This window comes from Teleopsis dalmanni, chromosome 2 (assembly GCF_002237135.1).
Source record: "Teleopsis dalmanni isolate 2A chromosome 2, ASM223713v2, whole genome shotgun sequence".
In the NCBI taxonomy this organism is placed as follows: Eukaryota; Metazoa; Arthropoda; class Insecta; order Diptera; family Diopsidae; genus Teleopsis; species Teleopsis dalmanni.
In genome coordinates this window covers 126510204-126527892 of record NC_051847.1, presented here as the reverse complement: position 1 = coordinate 126527892, position 17689 = coordinate 126510204, and the positions used below count along the sequence as shown (strand labels likewise).

The 17689-nt window shown below is 28.9% G+C and overlaps 4 protein-coding genes across 5 annotated transcripts in view; 3 read left to right on the top strand and 1 right to left on the bottom strand.

The window, feature by feature from the left end:
• LOC119680723 overlaps positions 1-6999 on the top strand; it is a 12355-nt gene extending 5356 nt beyond the window's left edge. Inside the window, exons 1-4 of one of the 2 annotated variants that reach the window (XM_038093681.1) lie at positions 6016-6214; positions 6271-6557; positions 6642-6752; positions 6819-6999. In XM_038093681.1, the coding sequence (XP_037949609.1) occupies positions 6104-6214; positions 6271-6557; positions 6642-6752; positions 6819-6975 (666 nt within the window). In that variant the 5' untranslated portion in view covers positions 6016-6103 and the 3' untranslated portion in view covers positions 6976-6999. Of the gene's footprint in view, positions 1-6015; positions 6215-6270; positions 6558-6641; positions 6753-6818 lie in introns of those variants that run through there. The other variant, XM_038093682.1, reaches the window with a different exon arrangement.
• Positions 7000-9359: 2360 nt separating this feature from the next.
• LOC119675666 lies at positions 9360-12105 on the top strand. The gene is made up of 5 exons (XM_038086872.1): positions 9360-9455; positions 9530-9819; positions 11180-11290; positions 11350-11494; positions 12049-12105. The coding sequence occupies exons 1-5, from the start codon at positions 9360-9362 to the stop codon at positions 12103-12105; spliced, it is 699 nt and encodes a 232-aa protein (XP_037942800.1).
• Positions 12106-12307: 202 nt separating this feature from the next.
• LOC119675665 lies at positions 12308-13835 on the bottom strand. The gene is made up of 4 exons (XM_038086871.1): positions 13752-13835; positions 13362-13654; positions 12532-12642; positions 12308-12473 (listed from the first exon to the last, which is right to left on the bottom strand). Exons 1-4 carry the CDS (start codon positions 13833-13835, stop codon positions 12308-12310), a joined length of 654 nt encoding a protein of 217 aa, XP_037942799.1.
• A 469-nt stretch (positions 13836-14304) lies between these two features.
• LOC119675664 lies at positions 14305-17199 on the top strand. Its single transcript, XM_038086870.1, has 3 exons — positions 14305-15335; positions 16843-16953; positions 17033-17199. The coding sequence occupies exons 1-3, from the start codon at positions 14305-14307 to the stop codon at positions 17169-17171; spliced, it is 1281 nt and encodes a 426-aa protein (XP_037942798.1). The 3' UTR covers positions 17172-17199.
• Positions 17200-17689: the final 490 nt, after the last annotated feature.

Sequence of the window (17689 nt, the reverse complement as noted above, 5' to 3'; positions counted from 1 at the left end):
TTGTATTTAATTATTTGTAAATAATTTCTTTGAGACTGCAATTACCAGGAATTGAACTCGTGTCCTGCCAAAATTGAAGCTGAATCAGTGCACCTTAACTAATGACCCAAAGCCGTACTTGGTTTTTTGTTCTCATATTTTTCTGGCGTTTTGTTCCTTTGCTGTAAAAGTTTTATTAACAAATTTAGTTATTAACAAAATCATAAACCAGCTGTAGAATAATTGAATTAATTAATTACACTTTTTAAAAATATTTGTTAAAGTTCAATACCATTCTGTTTGGAGAGGCATTATTGGTTGCATGATTAATACATTCTTTCTTATGTATAGAATCTAATCTATGAACGCAACATTGAGAAAGTCATGCTAATGTTACTCCACGAGTCACACGGGCGAGACCAATATTTTGTGAATATAAGTTGTAATTTAAAATCAAATTTTTCAGATGGAAGTGATTATTATATTTAATATAAACTTGTATATTTCATAAAGAGGTTTTTGAAACAGTAGTGAACTATAACAACAAAAATTCTTTTTATATTATTTTAATTAATTGAATTTTTGGCAGACCATACAGCTGATTTAAGTATTTATATTAACAATATTATATTTCTAATTTAGAAGTCAAACATTGCTTATTAAATAATTTTTAAAACAAATTTATTGCTATTAGATTAGATTGTTTAGAGTAGATTAGATTATTTTTTAAATAGCAAACTAAATACAACGTTAAATAAATGGAAATAAATCTTGTCCATGTATTTAAGGTAATTACTCAGTTAATCTTCACAGAAGTTTATTATCCTTTGTGGGGTCCTGTAGCTTTCACTATTCAAATATGTTAGCAACGTATTTTCGCAGACACTGGTATCAGTACCGCGGTAAAGCTCATATAGCTTATAATTCTATTCAATTATTACAATCACTTTGATTATGACAATTTAATCGATTCGATTCATTGTCAAGGTGTATAGAACTACAGATCTTTTGAAGATTTGAATTTTTTTTTGAAAATTTGAAAATCTTTTAAATATTTTTTTTCTTGAAATTTTCTGATGTTTTCTTATCACTGTATGTTGTTGTCCTAGTTTCTTGAACATACACCAGGACAAGCATGATAGAGACTAGTGGGGAACGATTTTCTTTTGAGAGAGCTCAATTTTATGAAGAAAGTACTCTGTTTTGTTATTATTGAACAAAACATCTATTTGCTACGATATGTTTTTTATGTTGGAAAATGCCAACTGACGATTGTTCAGGTTAACAATTTAACGCATCAATATACGCTAATATAAGATAATTTTAAATGCTCGCATAGGGTAAATGCTGACGAATGAATGCTGATGAGTTCCAATAAGTTACTTTCTGAATAACTTAAACTTATCAAGGGATTTAATCTTGTGCATTAGCATATGTGGATTACAAAGACAGTCTAATTACTAAGTACTTGCTTGTTATAAAATAAAATTCAATCATTCAAACGATCTTTCGCAAGATTTTTGAATGTGGTGAGTTGAAAAATCGTTGGCAGAATTGCCCTGTAGGACTAATTATATAGATTAATCAAATAAATGTTGCAGCTTTTTAGATTAGGAAGATTAGTTCTTAGTTTTATGCTGATTAGAAACGTCTATAATGGAATAGTTTCGTATTATAGATTGAGAGTCAGCAAACAATATATTTAGCTAGGGGATTTAATACTTTTTGAATTACAAGGCAAGGTTTAAATGTAAAATATTATATTACAAAAAATTTCGAATTTAGTTATATTCTTTAGTTTAATATATCTTTCCAGTTATAATTTGCATTATTAAGTTCTCTATCTATAGTTCTGGGCCATGTTTGTGCTGGTGCGCCAGGTCTTCTAGCACCTTGGGGGTTCCATTGGAGTGCTGTTCTTGCAATATGGTTCGTAGGTCTTCGAAGTGTGTGAACAATCCAAGGCCATTTGCGTCGACCAATCTGAACTGCAACGGTTTCTTGTCGTGTATGGCTCCACAAGTCTTCATTTCTTATTCTTTCAGGCCATCTTATACCAAGTATTCTGCGCAAGCACTTGTTTATGAAGGGGTGTATTTTTGACTCAATGCGATTGGAAGTTTTCCATGTTTCACAGCCATAGAAGAGAACAGATTTTATGTTTGATTCGAAGATGCAGAGTTTTGTTTTACGAGATATTTGGGTCGATGTCCATATACATATTTCTCAAAACACATAACACAATTCTAAATAAAATTAATTATAGTAAGAAAAAATCCATACATAATATTTGCTTGTCACTAATTATAAATACATATGCAAATAGTGATCGGATTTTTTTTGTTATGTTGCATTTCAGATATTATTGCAATAGATAGCAATGTGTGTACTGATTGTCTGCACTGCCTTGCATCAATTATAAAATGCATTTATTCCTCGTTTAAAATTAAATTTGTTTGTAAATTATGTAGAAATGCCCGTCAGTCATATTTTTAACTGATTGAGTGATTCATCGACTGACAAAATTGACAACTAAAGCTTTATATCTTTGGATTGAACAATATCAACAATTGAGGTTGATACTGTCAGAATATTTTGCCGAATTGTGGCATGCAATGAATTCAGTTTACGTGCATGCTACATACAATGACGGGTATATACATAAACGTATACGAGTATATATGATATGTTGCATATATTTTATTGCCAATTCATCTTATCGAGACTTTTTCACAATTGCAGCTGCTGGAATTGTTAACCGCTGGAAGGCAGAATTATATTGCTTCAGGTTGCATCTAGACTTGTAGCTGCCAATGTTGACTGACTCAGCGATTGAATGCAAAATATTGTTATAAATGATGAACGAACACTTGAAAAGTGCAATCATATCAAATTGAATGTTATTGTTAGTGTTATTGCTGGCATGAAGGATATGGTAATAAACTATTTTGGCATTATTGCTTCAAGTGGCTATAAGTTATGCACAAACAGGACTAAATTATGTGCACTCATGCCGTCAAGGTATTGATTATGACTTCCAAATTTGTGCAGATCATATTACTAACACCTGCAGCATGGCAATATTTTACCATTGCACCAGATTTGCTTAACTTTTGGATGTGATTTATATGCATAGCAGATTACGATATCAGGATATTTAAACTGACCATGCCACTTGAATGGGTGAATTATTGAATATATTTATAAGATTTTTAAATACTTAAATACCAAACTTTAAAAATACAAAAATTATGTTATGCAAGTTAAAAGTATAAAAAATAAATTAAATTGGGTGTTTCATGTCAAAGGAACATAAAATTACCAGATTCCTCCCTCATCTAAATGAAAATAACCTTAGTAGACAGTGAATTTTGAATATTTAATAAAAACAGTATTTTAAAGAAAATTACAAAAAAAAGATTATAAAAGGATAAATAACTAAAAAATAAATATATTATTTTCGAATTTTAATTATAAGGTATTGTTTTATAAATACTCCTTCTTCAATTGGGATGTTGGCAGTCACAATTATTAAATTTATTTATTTATCTGTTATAAATATGAAAGTTCGTGTAAAATACTTTGAAATGAAATATATGATATATAAAAGATAAAATAAAATAAAAACTAATTAATGTTGGCCATAAAATTGAGTACGCCATTCTATCTTGATTTATATGAATTTTTTTTAATTCAGTCAATTTACGGATTTTTGTAACCCATGGTATTTGCATGGGTTCCTATACCTATATTTTTCTTCTATTCTTACCTGTAGTATCATTTGTAGCAGCTTATATTTAGTACTACGGAGGAGATACTTTAAAAAAGCTGTCTATAAGCAGTTCTCACCCTTTTTGATAACGTTTTAGAATTTATTCATTTCTTCCATTACCGGTCCAAAGTATCTTTAGTAAATGTCGATAGACGGTAGCATTGTATTTTAAAGGCTCTTATTTTCTTTATTGTGATAACTTTTAGGTGTCAATACTCTACTCTATATAATAAAACGAAACATATACAATATTTCATGCATAGTATTTGTATTTTGTATTCCATTTATGGTTAGTTAGAACACTTACAAAATTGAAGAAAGCATTTCTGGCAAACGTTATTCGATACCTTATTACCTTATCCGACTACAACATGGTCCTGATTTTATGATCTGCCAACAATCTTGAATTTTGAAATCAAACCATATAAAGTGGTGCTCCTCATATGTACGCACGTACACTCATACGTATCCAAAAAAGCGTTATCTCCTTCAAAGAACTATTTATGATGTTTTAATATACTTACATTATATAATTTCTTATTTATGACTTAAACCAATTAAAATCTTGGCTTCATCTATAGACATATTCGTAATTAAACTAATTAATGGAGAAGTTAGCATTTTAAGAATTATTTATAGGTGATATAACAATCCTTGTATTTTTTTAACTTCTTGCCATTTTATGCTTCATAATTCCATCGGTGTAGAACTTTTGTGTTTTATCGGTAAAAAAACTTGACCAAGTGATTTTCAGCGGCTCTTCGCTTTTTTTGGTTTTGCAGAGACTGAAACAAATTGCAGTTAGGCAGTGCGAAGTCCGGGCTTATCTTTGAACGTTTCCAGTATACACACTATTATAGGAAAAAAAGCATAAGCAACAAAAATGTAAAGAATAATTATGGGGCAGGTGCATTCGATGACTTTCTTTATTTGAAAATGACATTGGTCCATTGTGACACCATATAATTGTGTTAGGACTCCTTATTGCATTAATAAAACTCATTCAACCACTTTGTTGATATAAAAATTTGTAGTTATTTTATTAGATCCATGTTGGCAACATATGATTTACTTTCCAAGGAACTGTAACTCCAGTTGGGATTCAAGTTTAATCAATCCCAAGATGGTACACAAATTATATGCTTGCCGACCTGATGAGTCATTTCTTTTAAAGATTTGAAATAATTGCTACAATTAACTTCGCATTTGAATCATAGAGTTTAAAACTTTGATAGGCTGCTTGATTATCAAACTAAATATAACTGTGGTTGTGATCAATAGTAATTTATTAATTTCTGAATATTAAGGTCTTCTGCCTAGAAGGCATCTATATAAAAGTAATTTTAGTTTATATATGAAAGTTAGTCTTGTTTAAATAGTAGTAGAAACAGTGTTGTATTTTTTGAAATCATCTGTATCTATCAGTCATATATGTATGTTTGGAAAAAATGTATTGTTTGTATTGTTGGTAAATGTAATCGCTTAAATGATTGGGTTAGAGGATTAAGTGATTTCCGTCAAGTATTGTATTGAAGTGTTATAATGAATAGAGAAAAATTTAACTGCCTTGAAATTTGTAGAAAAATCGTCGATAGGATGATGTTTCTGATGTTTTTGTTTCTTTTCAATGATAGAAGTAACTGCTTATGAAATTTGATAGGTAAGGTTAAATTAATCTGGTTGACCGTAAGCCCAGCATAGACCTAAACAACCATATTGATTTTATAGTAGCCGTTTTTGGAAATCTATGGAGTATTTAATCTCAAGAAATTTTTCTAAACTATTTGAAGTGTGTTTTTACACGAGACATTAAGTTTGAATCCAGATCCTGTATTCCGCAGTTTCAGCACACACGCATAGCGCTATTAGGATGAACAGAGGTTTATATAATTTGATATGCTGTTAAATACTTTATATTACCATATACAGTAAATATTTTTTTGTGACATATATCTACTCATTTTAATTAAACAAAACATTCAATTAAAGAAGGTCAATGAAAATTTTTTATTAACCCATTTTTAATTAAATATGTGATGAACGTCCAAACTTTCTCTTTTCTTAATATTCTTACGTTTTGAGGTTTTAAATGTTTTTTAAATATTTATATTCGATATTTATTTAACTTTTTACGATTTATTAACTGTTTATTGTTTTCACTATTTCAGTTCATTGATCTGAATAAGTTTTTTATTGTTAGTTAGCAAGTTACATACAATCTTACAACACGTGCTTTTATTAATTAACATTAAACAAAATATCAAATGAAATTCTTACTTTGGCTTATATTTTTGTTTGAAAAAAATTTAAAACATTCAATATTAATCATTCAGTCAGAAAACTGTTGGCACAATGTTAGCTTATGTATCTGTCCGTTTGATATTATTACCAATCAGTGTTGTAGTTTACTTCTTGCCCGTATACAATAGTTTTTTATTATATCCAGCGGCAACAGTATTTCAAGTAAGTATACTTCGGTTTTTAAAGCATGTAAAAAAATAACAAAAAATACTTTTAAGATAACAACTTCCGTCTCTGCACCCATTGAGTTACCTGGTCGGAAGATATATTTAGATTGGGGCTTGCAACAACAATATGATATGCCTTATAATGTATCACAGTTCACAAGTGTAGCAATATGGCCATATTCACGCAAATATGCAAGAGACTTGGATTTTGTCAACAAAACTACAGATTTGCGAGTTAATGGAGGCGAATATGGTGAGGATTCCTCTGGTAGAAAGATACATTCAAAGGATTTCACAGCTGGAGAATTGTATCGAAGTTTTGAGGATCTTTTGGTAAGGTTGGTTCTTTAACATTTATTTAAGTTAATTCTATATATATTTTATTTAAATTTTGTTTATAAAATTGTTCACTGTAATTTTAGTTACGATTTTCATGAGACTTGCTTGCTGCGTAGTGTTTGTGAATTGGCTAGACATCCTTTTGCTGAAGAACAGCAAAATATTTTGACCGAAGTTCTTACATTTTTCTTGACGTGAGTTATTTGATTATTTTTGAAATAAAAATTTTATGTGAGTATATGACAATTTCAAATTTTTAGACCATCATTGCATGAGAGTTTTGCAAAAAATGAAGATCTTTATCGTGAAGTGTACGAAGAAGCTGAGCAGTGTGGTTTTCTGGGTGAAAATTGCTCTGAAATTTATAATGAATGTAAACAGGATTTAATAAGTGCTGTGACAAAAATTGTGACTTAAGTAAATTTAATGTGGAATACTATAAATAAATATGTGGATAACTCTATGCTGTTTTTATTATTATTATTAAAAGTTTAAAGCGTGAAATCGCCCACCTGCCGGTACTGCTGCCAGAAGAGTCTTATTGTACCAATTTCACTATAGATTAGACAAGCCCCTTAAAGCTTTGTGAACAAAGTCTAGAACTAAATCTAGAGAAGAGTTCTTAATCTGTTCTGGTGACTCAAATTCCATAGGAATCAAGTTTGTTTTGTGCATTATTAAAGATGTACAGTCACTAAGAATATGCATGGTAGTTTCCTCATCTTCGAGGCATAATCTGCATTCCGGATTAACAGATAATTGTAGTTTATGAAAGTAATATTTCAGACTATAATACCTGTAATGAAACCCGTTAACAACCTTAAATTACATTTTGAGAATTTAAGGATGTCTTTGTAGGAGTACGGTGTTATCCTACACTTAAAGCAGTAATGTCATGTATTTAGGAATTCATTTACAACAAAAAAGTTAAAGTTTAACAAAATTTTGTGCTATAGTGAAAATCTCAAGTGTCTATAGAACTTAAAAACTATTTTAGTACTCATGTCATCATTTTAAATTCCTGACTTACGATTTTGCTTTGTTGTTTTAATTTTAATATAGAAACGGTATTATATACCATTCTTTGTTCATAATGAGCTAAGTGATTATGGTATGGCATTTGGTCAGGACTTGTGATAGGCCCACATTTTTTTCAAAATGACGACGGTGTAACATAAATTCTATAAATTAACGAAAATAAATTGAAGATTCGCCATAATGTCATAAGCCACACAATTCTTCCTGTACCTGAACGTGTTACTTTATATTTTGATGAGTTGAAGTGAACACAGGGATAATTATCACACTCTTCACGGTTTGCAAACGAACCTCCCCCAAGTTATAGGACATTTAGTGCTAGGTATGTGGCTATGTGGCTACAAGATCCCAAAAATAAAGTAAAAAAAAAAAAATTGATCGAAATCTCAATGAAAAGTGTGTTTTAATTACGTTTTCTCTTGAAATTACAAAATGAATAGATTTCACAACTTTTATAAGTCTGTGCCATCTTGTTTGATACTGTATTCACACGACAGTTTTGATTGTAATTTTGGTTTTAAGTTGGTAAGCTAAAACCAGCAGGAACCAGCAGAAAAAGAGGTGGTCGTCCTCTTCAAAACGATGGAAAGACAGTCGAAAACGATGGAAAGACAGTGTGCAGCAGGACATATATATAATGAATATAAGAAATTGGAATAGAAAAGCAAAAAACAGTGAAGAATAGAAGACTGTTGTTAAATAGGCTTAGGTCGTACATGGACTCTATAGGCACGGATGATGAAACCAAAGCGACAAGCGAAACTATCGTGTGAATACAGTAGAAGTATAGTTGCAAATACAGTCAAACTTCCATAACTCGAAGTCCAATTTTGCAAAGACTTATGTTCGACTTATGGAGACTTCGAGTTAGAAAATTTTTTTATTTTTTTTTTATTTTTGAAAGAAACTAGAATTATATTTTAAGATATTGATTTATTTATTTAAAATCAAATACAGCACAGAAGTTATAGTGAAGTGAAATAATTAGAAATTAGTGCAAAATGCAGTAATACTTAAAACAAAAATTCGACTTATAGAATGTATTTTCCCATATTCCTGTCGGCACGGAACAAAATTTTTGTTCGAGTTATAGAAGATCGAGTTATGGAAGCAGAATTGTATGTAATTTGCTCTCTAAAAATTTGGTGCACTGTTTTTGGTTCGAGTTATAGAAAATTCGAGTTATAGAGTTTCGATTTATGGAAGTTTGACTGTATTAAGTAATGATTCCCATCTAGTCTAATTGACTTGTTATATTATATCGTAAGCTAAGTTGTTATTTTTATAATTTATATAATAATAATTTGATCGATAATAGATACTGATTAAAATAAATAAATTTATTTACAGCGAACCTCAAGGCAATTGCGAAAAATTTTTAATTTAAATATTTTTCGCTCGAAATTAATTTGAATATATTAGTTTAAAATGTGGAAAAACATCTATAATAACAATTTACTGGGATTTGTTGGTCGGTTGACTGGTACAACTATTTTCATACCTAATTAAAAGTTTTTAGTTTTTGTTAAACGTGTTATTGGCATTTTGCCAACCATGCACCATTGTAATATTGTTTACGGCATAATTAAGTAGCTCATGCGTGTGTCATCTCATTAGCGCGTATCCATATGTCAACATGTCAATATTGGTGTATGCAGCCAATCAGCACTACGTCCAATTAAAACTTGGTTTTGCGGTTAAGCATAGTCACAGCGAAACAAAGTTGTAAAAATGTAGCAGAAACGTTATTAATGCACTGCGAAATGCCGCTGTTTAAAGACTCACTTCCACTGCTAATTGCTTTGGTTAACTTCAAAAGCACACTTGGACTTTTGTATCCTGCCTCAACGCTGTTACAGGTGAGCAATGCTGTCCCTTTGATTAAATTGACGTAATTAAATAGTTTTATTTTATGTGTATGCAAATATTTCAGTTGACTGCATCTCTTTCGGTGCCTGTTATCGATTTACCGAAACTACGTCAAATATCGTTGGATTGGGGTTTCCAAATGAACTACGAACTGCCATACAATTTGTCATCATTTTATAATATACCTATTTGGCCAGGTCTAATAGGTAATGTTCAGAGACGTAGTTTAGCCAACTCAAAGCAATTAAATTTACTCTATGAAGAGTTTAATAATGAAACACTAGGACTGGATCCATATGATTATGATTACTCTGCGGGTGAAATCTATAGAGGTCTGCAAGATGTACTAATAGGGTAAGAAATAATTAAAAAAACAAGAAATATGAAGTAATATGACTTTTACTAAATATTTTAGTATAGTAATTCTAATAATATATAACACTGGTTGTGGTTGCGTTTTTTTTTTATACACTTGGGTTGGTTAAGTTTGAACAAAAAGTAAGAAAAGATTTTATTTAATTGAATAATTGATAGTGAGGTTAGGTTAGATTGGAATGGGTTTCACACCAAATAATTGACTTTTCACACCAAATAAATAATACTTTTTTCTTTTTTACTCTGGTTGTCGTTTTAAATTTTTTGTGCATAGCAGCATAGCACATACCTTACATATCACTGTCACTAAAAAAAAAAAAATAATAAAAGCTATCATAGGTGTTGTTAATATCATTGGGGACATTTAAAAGAGAAATAATAATTTTTATATCATTGAAGTATAAATAAAGACGATCTATAATAGTAGTATTATATCTAATAGGAAAATAGTGATGAAAACAAAAAAAATAAATAGCAACTAGAGAGAAAAATAAAATAAAACAATTAATACTGCACATTATAATAACACAAATAACATAGTTACTTATGCCTACATGAATCTCAAATAATGTGTAATTTTTTTTATAGAAAAATGGGGTAATAGTTAAGAACTTTTCAAAAAAAAAAAAGATTTTTTCTTAATTTTTGATTCAGTGAATTTTACCACCAATTTCTGGACTGAAAGTGTCAGGAATTATTTTTTATGGAAATGAAAGCTTGTCATATTTATTTCTTTTTTTACTAGAATCTAGAACTAGAATTTATATTCACATTATCAATATTCAAATAATAAAATAAGTATATACAATGTGTTTCGTAAGGACGTGTTTTAACTATGAGTGCTAATTGCCATAGTTCAAACAACCAAACAAATTGTATGGGCAGGGGCAACCACCCGTTTTGACTATGTACCGAGATATAAGGAGTCAAAGCCAACCAACCACAAAAAAAAAACAAAAAAAAATAGGGGTCGAAAAATTCATCATATCTTAAAAATAGTTGATTCGAATTACATATCAGTTTTTGGTCTATCAAATATCCCTTAATTTGATATCTGATGGATTATAATACTTTAATAGGCTCAAAAGTTATAGTGGTCGTATTTTGATCTTTTTGGAAAGCTTTTAATAATTTTTACCGAAGAGGTTATTTTTCATAAAATATTAGCTACCTTGATAAGTATTTTTTGCTTCTATTTCAAAATGTTTTCCTGTAATCGTCTTTTGAATTGACCCAACTACTGGAATCGTTTCCTGAGATTAAAGCCCTTGGTACTAAATTCCTCTTTAGAAAGAATTGTTATAAATAAATAAAGTTGATTTTTCTTTCTTAATTAAAGTTATGGATATCATTCAAGTTGTCTTCAACGTAGCATTTGCGAACTAAGCCAGCATCCATTTGCCGATACTGAAAGCAATTATTTAACTGAAATTCTCACATTTATTTTGAGGTAAGAATTAAACAAGTTTTTAATAGATTAAAATTTATAAAAATTTATTTATTAAATAGTCCTACACGGCATAAAAGCTTTAAGAGTATTGAGTGGGAGGAAAAGCAATCTTTCGAAATGGCAGAAAAGTATGGATTTGAAGGTAAAGAGTGTGCAGAGATTTATAGGGAGTGTAATGAGAATATTTTTGATCAAATTTCTAAAGTTCATTTTTTTAATTAAATAAATATTTGGATAGAATAAGTATCATCAATATAATTTGTGCATTTTTATTATATTGCCTTAAATTCTATAAGTATTATCGATTAGTTACTGTATTGAATTTTTCTAATGGTTCAACGAAATCGATAAAATTAAATATTATTTAGGATGATGACTTAAAAACATACTTTAATTTGATGCCTAATAGGTTACTGTACTAAAATGTGTTCAAAAATAGTAATGGTTCAAAATTGATTTTATTGGGAAATTTTCGATAACTTTTTCAAAAATCCAAAAATTTTTCTCAAATATTTGTTTCTTTTTGGTATTAAAAACTTTATTCTCTAATGGAAAGTTTTTTTTAAAAAAAAATTATCAATCTATTAAGCTTTGGTTTTCGTTAATTGGTCTACTCAGTGACCCACCCACTATTTATAAGCTTTAATGTAAGAACATCTACTCTGAGAAGTTTAAAGAAAATATTAGTTTATATCAGAATGTCGCTCCTTTAAAAATTACATTTCTTTAAAATTTTTTTTTTTTATTGGTTTTTTAAGTGTTTCATTGGTAATATTAAAACTCTTGTAACTATTTTAAGTGATATAGCAAAATAGATGTATTATAGATTGTTGAGTTTTTAAATTATAATATATATAATATAACTACAATGGTAAGATCTTATTTCACAAGAATATTACCTACATCGTCTTTGAACTGTTATTGACAGCTTTGTATGTGAAAAAAAAACACTTTACATAAACAGTATGCACATAAAATATTTAATTAAAATATTTACATATTTAAAATTTTTTTTAATTAGCCATTTAGAAATAATACTTTTGAAAATGAGTTCAATAAATCCATAGTACAATCGGCATAAATTTTATTGCAATCTTCCCCAAGGAAACCACTCATTTCGGCAGTTTCATAAGCTTCCCGATATATTTGTTCTGAAGTATCAAAACCTTGGTGAAGTGACGGCCTAACAGAAGTGAAATAATTGAATAATAATAATTTATTAAAACATAAATTATACATACGTTAAGAAAAATGTTACGATGTCGGTGACAATATTTTGGTGTTCATCATCAAATGGATGTTGCGCTAAATTACAGACCGTCTTCAGTACACATGTTTCATGAAAGCCATAACTGTTGTACAATAAGTTATAATAAAAGTGATTTTTGTTCTTAGGTTGTATTTTATGTAATTATTATAATGCGGCTTATTTATAATAAATGAAAAAATGTGAGTATAATGGATAAGAGGGATAAGAATATTAATTTTTAGTTTCGATTTTTAAATATTGGACCTTACAACAGAGTTAATATGATTACATTCCAATAATATACGAACACGTATTAACCACTTTACTGATGTAAAATAATATTCCAAATAAAGAAATGTATTTTTTAAGCACTGTATATAAAAATATTTTTAATGTTTGTCTATTTGTTTTTTTATTTTAAATTTTTATAAATTTTGAGATTATTAATAAATAAAAAACTTCAATTACCCATTAAGAAAAAGAAGCTCACAAGGAATATATTTTATTAATTTTTATGTTTTTTCAATGCACAATTTTTTTTATATTCTTTTTTTGTTATTTAATGTTTTGTATTTAATTTTTTATATATAATATAAACAATAATAAAATTGGTATTACACATTAAGAATAGGAAGCTAAAAATAGTGTTTTTTTTATTTTTACTTTTAATTTCTCAAAACATTAATAAAGTATGGTTTTGTGTTATACACCATTATTGGTTAAAAAGCAAGAAGCCCTTAATAAAATATAATTTAATAATTATAATATATTTAAATATAACTATTTTTTGTATAATTTTTGATTAAAATTCCTTTTACTTACTTAACTAAATAATCCTCAATACCTTGGTAGAGTTCGCCAGCAGAAAAATCATTTGGATGGCGATTGGCGTCGGTCTTTTTATCATATTTTCCGTAGAGCTTCTGTAATTTGGTTACACTTTTTTCCTGAATTTCACGTTTTGATTTGGGATTTTGAAATCCAGGCCAAATAGGTATGTTGTAAAATTGTGCCACGGTATACGGTAAGTCATAGCCCATATTGAAACACCAGTCGATAATTAATTTACGTTCGGGAAGTAGTTCTGTTACTGGTACAGACACCGAGGCAGTAAGCTGTATACATTAAATATTTTATATTAACATAACATGTATGATATATAAAATGTTTTCTCAAATAAAACTTTAATATCTTAGTTAAATGCTCACTTACACCTAAATTAGAGGAAGCGGGGTACAATAAGGCCTCAATGTAAGGCACATAACACAAAATCAGCCAATACAGAATCTTTTTCATATTTTAGCAATTTAGAAAGATGATTTGTAACGATAACTTTAATAAACCTGAACCGTCAATTGTAAACTGAACCAGTAAAAATAATTGTCACAACAAAGAAAATAAAATTTCGGTAAATTTTACATATAGAGAGTAAAATTTATTAAGCCTTCAAATTTAGGTTACTAGAGTATTGAATAAATAATTTCAATAATATTTAAAATCAATATCAAGATTATCATTGTATGGAATTATTGATTTACTTACACTCAATTCCAGTTTGAATTCTAGATAACAATTACAATTGTCAACAGATTGAAAATGAACTAAGTCAATAAAATTGATATCTTATTCTCATCTTGATGAAATAATTTAACAAGTCTCTGCAGTCTAATAATGAAATTTAAATCGTCTACTTGTGTCGAAAATCTCTAAACATAATTAATGAAATTAAAGCTGTGTAAAAGTTTGGTTCGGTCCATAAACTAAAATGCATTCAGTTATCGTTCTTTTGGTGGTATTGTTTGCCCTGAGTGCAAAAGTGACAAGTGAAACTGAGTTTTCGATTGGAACTAATTTAAATAATTTTACCACCAGAGGTATTACAACACTACGTCCAATTGTGGAGCGTGTTTTTTCGCGAAAAAAACGTTTCCTAATTTTACCAAAAGGTTCCTCGTTTAAATGTACCATACAGGTATCAAAACGTCTGTTGGCACAATATCCAAGGGGTTTAAATTTTATATATGAGGCAGCAACATACTATCCTGCGCCGGCTTCACGCGAGGACTTACTTCCGAAGAGGTTTAAAAAACCTACCACACCAAAACCTAAAGGCAAACCACAAAACATTTTAGTATGTATACCTGGTTCAACAGTTTGTTATAAAGGAAAACCCGCCGCAAAACCAAAACCGTTAGGCGGTATTCATTTTAATAAACCGGTTCCGGTTAAACCACAAGCGGTTATTTTTAATAAGCATAATAGTTGGGACCAATACAGCAGCCCAAATTATGTACATAGTTATAAATGGGCACCATCGCATCATCAATATTATAGTTGGCAACCGCCATCACCTTCACCTTCTTGGTCAAGATGGAGTACACAATCACCTACAAAAAAGTGGTGGAAAGATTCTCCTTCTTCAAAGGATTCATGGTCAAGATGGGATACTCATTCACCAGCGAAAAAATGGTGGAACTCTCCAACTTCTGCACCACACTCTTGGTCAAGTTGGAGTACACAATCACCAGAGAAAAAATGGTGGAATTCTGATGTTAATAATAAGTATGATAAATGGAAAACCAATAAATGGTCAACTAATCACAACAGGCGGTGGGAACGTGACATGGAATCGAGCGAGTTAGGGAACTTTCATGAACCATACATTGATGCTGAAACAAGTTTTGACGCCGTTCCTACACATTTTTCGGATTTAGAACCGTTTGAGGATTGGAAACATTTTCACACTCATCGTGATCGTAGACAACTCTTTCATCATTTTGAGGGATTTAGCAAAATGTAAGCTATTTCATTATATTTTTAAATTTGTAAGTATTCAACTGTACTGTATATTACTGTATATTAATATTTTTTGATTACTGCTTTTTGTTTATAATTTATTGATTATTAAAAAATCTGCTCTAGGAAATTTCATATCAAATACTTTGTCGATTATTTAAATTTACTCTTCAAAATTGTTATAAAATTTTTTTAAAAAAATGTTTTTATTTAATTAGTACATAACCAAAATATTAAGGATTTTTTAAGAAAAGATATAAAAAGGGTCACAGTCAATATTACGAGTTAGTAATATTTAATAGTTAGTACATGAAACCGGTTCCGGTTAAACAACAAGCGGTACTCGGTTATTTTTATTACCGAGTATTTTTGTGCTTCAGTGATTTATTCAGAAGGTCTATAAATAAAGATCTTAAAATTAATACTAATGCAAATATAATTTTCAACATATAAGTTAAAGCGTATCTAACTATTATAATAATTATTTTAAAAAACTGGCTATACTATTATTGTGCTCCAACATATCTTTTTAAATATATATGTCTATTGAATGTTTTAGTCTTTTATAGTAAATGTAGAATACAATGTACGGATAGTGAGCAATATGTATAAATGTGAGCAATTAGAAATAACGTTCCTCTACTAATTAAATTATACTTCTCACAATGAAGTGTGCTACTCCAATTCCAATAAATCTATATTTTGCTAGAATGGTTATCTTAAACTTAACACGTTGAATGCAAGCTAAAAGATACAAAAACTCGTAGTCCTATACAACTGCACGAATTATAGTATACAGATATATGTTTTTATTTCGTGGTTGAGAAAGCAAAATAAATAAAAAATATTTGTGACTGCGATTACAACCAAATTTTTATTTTAATACATTGTTTGAACCCAATATCAAGCAAATGTGTTCCACGCAATATCTTACAGGTAATTCGAACTTTTTAAGGTAATTTTTATTTATATTATATCGGGCATACAGCTATCATACCTCCTTGAAAACTATATGCACAAGTATACGTTACTCTGCTTTACTCCACCAAAACACTTCTTTGGTGACAAATTGCATGATTATTGTGACCATACCAAGGAGTCATTTTTAGTGTATACAGTGGTTTTCGACAGTTATTAGTGGATTTTCTCTTTTCTGGATATGATAATTTTGTTTCTTAACAAAAATCACCACATGCTTAGTGAGTTTGTACAATTTACCACAGCCAGCGGTTAGGAAACGATTCATATGATATAAAGAAAAACCTAAAGCTACTTATATGTTGTATTAGATGACAGATCTGTTTGATGTATGTTATTGAAGTTAATGAAGTCCTATGTTGTTGTCAAGTCAGAGCCACGAAATGGATAACCTTTTTTTGTACCGTATACGTTGGCACAAGTAAATTAAAATAAAAAAATGAAATAATATATTATTTTAAAATATGTTTAATTAAACTATTGAATAAATTTTAATAATTAATTTTCAATAAATATTGTTTTCCTTAAGTCTTGGAATTGACATGAAGTCCTGCATCATGCGCGCAATATGTGATAGTAAGCTGTTGTTGCTACCGCCAGGATATTCCATGATACATGATATATTGCGTGTGGTTTTTAAGTAAGTTTATCAGTTACCAGAGATGAATTGAAGTGAAATAAAATCGAGAAAATAATTTCTTCATTAATTATCATTACAGTTTTCCTACCATAAGCGGTTTAACAGATGACTACAGTCGTACAATGCAATCCGATTTCGATACATGTGACAAAAATTTACGCGAACTTTGTCCTTTCAACCTTTTGGAAATGCTTATGAAACCAGCTAAAGGAAGTTAAAGTTTAACATTAAAGAATATTACATATGTACAGGGATATTGAAATAATTTATGAACAAAGTTGAACTGATATGCTTCAGTGGTTTCATTCAATTTAAGGTTGCTTTATTTAAAATTAGAAAATTAAGCCTTTAAAGTTTATATATATAAAAGAAAATGGTTTAGTTGTTTTGTTAGTAATAATAATAAAACTAATTATAATTTTTAATTTTTTTAATTTATTGTTAAGATCTTTTAACGAGACGTCAGATTTCAGGTAATACAGCAATACGAAAATAATTTTTTGTTTGGTTTATTGGGTTTATTTTATTTTATTTTATTTTATTAAGTGTTTTGTTTTTATATTTCTTTTTATTTAATTAATTTTTTTTTTTATATATTTTTATTTAAATGTTTTATTTATTTTTTTTTTATTATATTTTTTTTAAATCATGATTTAAAATTTCTATCAGTACATATAATATTTAATAATTTCATTGTGTGATCTACAGATTTTTGAAAGAAAATTGATGATAATCT

Excerpts from the sequence above, each read along its gene's own strand:
- LOC119675666 (XM_038086872.1), top strand. The coding sequence starts at position 9,360 with ATGCCGCTGTTTAAAGACTCACTTCCACTGCTAATTGCTTTGGTTAAC. Across the intron at positions 9,820-11,179 it reads CTGCAAGATGTACTAATAGG|TTATGGATATCATTCAAGTT; the intron begins GTAAGAAATAAT and ends TCTTAATTAAAG. Across the intron at positions 11,291-11,349 it reads ATTCTCACATTTATTTTGAG|TCCTACACGGCATAAAAGCT; the intron begins GTAAGAATTAAA and ends TTTATTAAATAG.
- LOC119675664 (XM_038086870.1), top strand. The coding sequence starts at position 14,305 with ATGCATTCAGTTATCGTTCTTTTGGTGGTATTGTTTGCCCTGAGTGCA. Across the intron at positions 15,336-16,842 it reads TTTGAGGGATTTAGCAAAAT|TCTTGGAATTGACATGAAGT; the intron begins GTAAGCTATTTC and ends GTTTTCCTTAAG. Across the intron at positions 16,954-17,032 it reads ATATTGCGTGTGGTTTTTAA|TTTTCCTACCATAAGCGGTT; the intron begins GTAAGTTTATCA and ends TTATCATTACAG.
- LOC119675665 (XM_038086871.1), bottom strand. The coding sequence starts at position 13,835 with ATGAAAAAGATTCTGTATTGGCTGATTTTGTGTTATGTGCCTTACATT. Across the intron at positions 13,655-13,751 it reads CCGCTTCCTCTAATTTAGGT|CTTACTGCCTCGGTGTCTGT; the intron begins GTAAGTGAGCAT and ends TAATGTATACAG. Across the intron at positions 12,474-12,531 it reads ATCGTAACATTTTTCTTAAC|GCCGTCACTTCACCAAGGTT; the intron begins GTATGTATAATT and ends CACTTCTGTTAG.